At 47.5% G+C, this 4,663-nt stretch overlaps 1 protein-coding gene across 1 annotated transcript; it reads right to left on the bottom strand.

Annotated features, from left to right (window-relative positions):
* Nucleotides 1–3,410, bottom strand: LOC117141766. Its single transcript, XM_033305395.1, has 2 exons — nucleotides 3,216–3,410; nucleotides 1–3,145 (listed from the first exon to the last, which is right to left on the bottom strand). The coding sequence occupies exon 2, from the start codon at nucleotides 3,040–3,042 to the stop codon at nucleotides 100–102; it is 2,943 nt and encodes a 980-aa protein (XP_033161286.1). The 5' UTR covers nucleotides 3,043–3,145; nucleotides 3,216–3,410; the 3' UTR covers nucleotides 1–99.
* Between the last annotated feature and the right edge of the window lie 1,253 nt (nucleotides 3,411–4,663).

Below are 4,663 nucleotides of genomic sequence, written 5' to 3'. Positions count from 1 at the left end.
GAAACGGCGACAGCATCGTCCTTGCTCATGAAACTGTCCACATAGTCGTCCACATAGTGGTACTCCTTTATCGCCAGAACCGCTCGCGGATCCGTACTACTATATTGCGAAGCGTTGACGAGCTTCACATAGTCCGCTGCACAAGGAGAGCAAGCGATCCTCTCCATTTCTCCACAAGAATCGCTGGGCACATCTGTCCTGTGGCTGTATCAGCACTTGGTGAAACATCTCCTTAATGTCTGCACATACTCCAACTGCTCCTTCCCGGAAGTGGAAGAGCACTGCTGGTAGGGATTTGTAGCGCTGAGGGCCTTTCATCAGCGCCGAGTTCAGTGATATATCGTTCACTTTGGCTGCGGCATCGAATACTAGACGGATTTTTCCCGGCTTGTTTGGGTTCTCGACCCCGAAATGCGGAAGGTACCATACCTTGCCGTTGGTGTGGGTTATCCCCTGCGGCTCTAGTCGTCGTGCATATCCCTTCTTGATGTAATCATCCATAATTCCCTTGTATGCCCGCGCGAAGACCTCGTCGCGCTTCATTTTCCGTTCAATGCTGACGAGTCTCTTGAGTGCCATGTTGTAGCTGTCTGGCAGTCTCACCTCGTCGTCTTTCCATAGCAGACCAGTCTGGAATCGTCGGCCTACACGTTTCGTCGTGTCCTCCAAAATGCTTAAGGCTCGCACATCGTCACCAGCTGCGACCGGCGGTGCGGGCTTTACTCCAAAATTCTCAGTTTCGAAGTAATCGCTGACCATCTTCTCTAGAAGATTATCGTGTGACACGGCTAAAAGGCATGATCTCGATACCGGTGGACTTGCACTCCCTTTTACCGGTCCGTACACCACCCATCCAAGTTTGGTGGCGGCTGCAAATGGTCCTCCTGCTCCAAAGCTTCTGGTCCTCAGTGGAATACCCAAATGAGCGTGATCTAAGCCGATCAATATCCTTGGCGTTGCATCGAAGTATGGTTTAACGGGTAGGCGTGCATTTTCCTTTCTTGCCTTAACATCCTCCCGACGCAAGCTTTGCATCGGAAGATTTAGATTCGATACAGCGAACACATTTCGTAGGTCATGGCGCATGGATTTGCCCGTGCCACTTATCTGCAGGCTAACTACCGTAGTGTGCTCTCTGGCGGATTTGCCACCAAACCACTGCACGTTGAGCTGTCGACTCTCTCCCTTTAGGTTCAGGCTCTGGATAATGTCGTCGTCAATAAGCGTTACGGACGATCCCTCATCGAGCAGCGCGTATGTGTCCACTTGCTTATTCCTCCCGTACAACGTCACGGGCAAAATCCGGAATAGCAGGTGATCTCCATCCGGGTCAACGCAGCTAAGGTTTCGGTGTGGCGATTCCTGGCCATCCTCGGCTTGTCCTGCTTTTGGCGTTGCAGTCGTTGACGTAAAGGGATTACGTCGGCGATGGCTGGTGTCCCTTTGCAGCTCCTGATCTCGAGTGCTCGTATGCTCCTTGAAGCGGCCGCCGTTCGACTGGGGTAGCCTGGAATTCCCGATTCTATCGTGGAGCAGGTAGTGATGCCTTCTTTGGCACCCGTTGACACTGCATTTGGTGCCCTTCTTGCAGAACCGGGCCATGTGTCCACTCTCCAAGCACGCGAAGCAGATCCTATGCTTCCTTGCTAACTCGATTCTCGCTGTCGGAAGTGCATGATGAAATTCCTCGCAGTCCTTGATCCCATGCTGCCCCTCACATATTGGACAACATTTGTGAGAGTTAGTATCCTTTCCATCCAGACGACTTGTGCTTGCGTGCAATAGCCTTCGCTTCGGATCTTTACTTGCAGCATCCGTGACAATGCATATCAATCTAGCGAGCTCGTGTAGCCATTCGCTAAAATGCACCACTGTTGGATATGGTTCAATCGTAGCTGCATGCTTCGCCCAGTCCAACCTCTTGCTTATAGGCAACTTAGCTATCAGCTCCTCCATTAGGGTAGGATTTCCTAAATGCTGAATGCCGTTCTTTGTTGACTTCAAAAACGCGGCGAGGTTGCTCACCTTTGTGGCAAACGGCACAATTCTGGCAATGTTCGGTTCTGATATTGGCAGCACATCTCGCACGCTCTCCAGTTGACTTCGAATCAGTTGCTCCGGGCGTCCATATCGAAATCGAAGCTGCTCCATAACTTCTTGCACATTGTTGGGGTGGATGAGCAGCGCCTTTACTGCCGCTCGTGCCTCACCCTTCAAAGCCTTCACTAGCCTTTGATTATTCTCCAAGGCTGTACATTGATATGCCTCCGTCGTCTCCGTAAACGCGCACTCGAATATTGGCCATTCCTCGGGCTGGCCTTCGAACTCTGGAAGATCCGGTAATCTACGTGGCGTCCATACATTTGGTATACTTGCCGGTGCTGTCCCGTAGGACCCAGGCGCAGTAACCACTAAGTTGCGTTGTGGCTCCCGTAGTGCATCAACATACCCTAGTTCTGGCTGCACCGTGGCCGTAACGTAGCAAGGCGGAGATAGGCTCACTGTTGTACAGTTATTATTTCGTGTGACTTGTTGCCCACTAGTTCCACTCAATTGTGGCTGCAAATTTGCACTCAACTGTGCGAGCAAATTTGCACTCAATTGTGCGAGCAACGGTTCATTCAAAGATGGCGTCACAAATTGTTCCCGTTGCAAATTTTCACTCAACATCTGCGTCGTCGCTCCACTCATAGCTGACGACGTTTCACTCATACTTAGCGGTGTATTCGCCGCACCGTTACCGTTACCGTTACCGCTCAACCCGATTCCAACGGGATTTCTTGCGGTCTCTACTTGCCCTTCATTTGCCTTGGCCTTGGATAGTTCCCTTTCTAAGGTTGCGATTCTTTCCAGTAGGTTCGCCACCTCTACAGTTGTGGAATTTGTAGTCTGCCCTGCTTTGGCAGGCTGCGGAGTACCACTCAGATTCTGACCGAGTAATCCACTTTCCTTGGAACTTTGAGGCTGCTGTATATCACTAGCCACACTCGTCGTGGGCTCTTTGGACTGATCTAGTCTGGGGCTTCGCCTCAGCGCCGGCATGTTGCAAATAAAGAGTGCGAATAAAAGAAATGTCGAGCCGCCGACAATACCCAGGAAATGCCTTAAACGCTCATTGGCTTACGCAAATGAAGATAGTTTTATTCTATAGGGAAATTATACAGTTTTAAAGGCATTACAAATTTCAACTTATATCTATTCTGAATCTTACGTACCGCAGTTTCTCTTCCCTCACTATTGGTATCGTCAAACGAACTGATCTGGCGCGCAAAGTACCTTAATTTTAGGTAAATCGATGTGACCAATTACAATAACTATAAAATGCATACATTTAGTATTTAATGTGACCGAGTGCCCTTAACCGTTGACAAATAACTGAACTACTTATCGATAGCCAACTTATCCGTTCCGCGACAGGCACATATATAGTAAATAGTGACCCCCCAAGTCCCTATCAGTGAAATAATAGTGAAACTTAATCATTTTCATTCAAAAAAAGAATGAATTTGGTCGAAGTGCGGCTCCGCTGCCCAGCTGCCACGCGATCGCACAAACAGATGTTTGTGAGCTCAAAGCTTATCTATTCCAAGGTTCAAGTCTTGGCTAGGACCCTGGTGATTTGTTGCATACTTACAGGTGTGCAAATTGAATATCAGAAAAGGAAATTCTCTTTTAATTCTCTTTGTAAGATTGGGTGTTTCTGCAGAATCGGACTAATGGAAATGGATTTTTCAAAGGTAATCCTTTCATTATCCCGTACAATTTTAGGGGTGATAAAAGAGCCTTCAGCTCAGAAATTTTAAATTTCTATTGTCTTGAAATGATAGATAGAATTTACTCATGAATCCTGTTTGTTTTTCGAGGCTTCTGACCGAAAATTTCCTCCTTCATCGAAATTATGCTCAGCTTCTGTATCCTTTGTCTTGTTGGTTGTCTCGAAATTAAACAATCTCTGTCCGTTTGTAATAGGCCTGTTTGTGCTTGGCAAAATGGCAGCATATCTCGAATTTCGGTGGTTGTTATCAACACTATTGCGATTGTAACGGTTATAGTCCCTATTCTGGTATTAATAACGATCCCTATTCTGCGACTGGTTGTAGAACCTATTCCAGTACTGATTGTAATTTGGCCGAAAGCGATCGTTCTGTCTCATTGGTTTTCTGTTTTGATGACTATATGTCGAAGTTTCAACGAAGTACAAATTTCTCTCATTGATGGCTATGTCATAAGCTTCTTCCAGGTCCTGTGGCTTCCAAGCTCTAACTATTCCTCCCAGGTTTCCCCGTAGTCCCCCTATGAATGTCGCGAGGACTGTCTGCGGGACGACCTTCTGCCTAACTCTAATTGTTAGCGGTTCGGTCTCTTCTGCTTCGATTAGTCTGAAGAGGGCTAATTTTATTTTCGTGACCTGGTCGTAGAGTCTCTGTACGGACAACTGTCTTTACTTTAAATTAAACAGCTCCGTCATTAATGTCTTCTCATCTCTTCTGTCCCTACAGTGTCTAATCAGGGCCTCCTCGATTTCATCCCAATTTCAACTTGCTCCTGCTGCGATTACTGCCTCATTAGCCTTCCCTTCGATCTTCTGTCTAACTGCTCTCAACAGCATTTGGCCATACGGGGTCTGATTAGTACCTCTAATCATCAATATGACCTCCACTAC

This window comes from Drosophila mauritiana, chromosome 3L, assembly GCF_004382145.1.
Source record: "Drosophila mauritiana strain mau12 chromosome 3L, ASM438214v1, whole genome shotgun sequence".
NCBI classification, from domain to species: domain Eukaryota; kingdom Metazoa; phylum Arthropoda; class Insecta; order Diptera; family Drosophilidae; genus Drosophila; species Drosophila mauritiana.
This window is presented reverse-complemented; position numbering and strand designations above follow the sequence as displayed.

Coding starts and splice junctions, on each gene's coding strand:
- LOC117141766 (XM_033305395.1), bottom strand. CDS start 3,042: ATGCCGGCGCTGAGGCGAAGCCCCAGACTAGATCAGTCCAAAGAGCCC.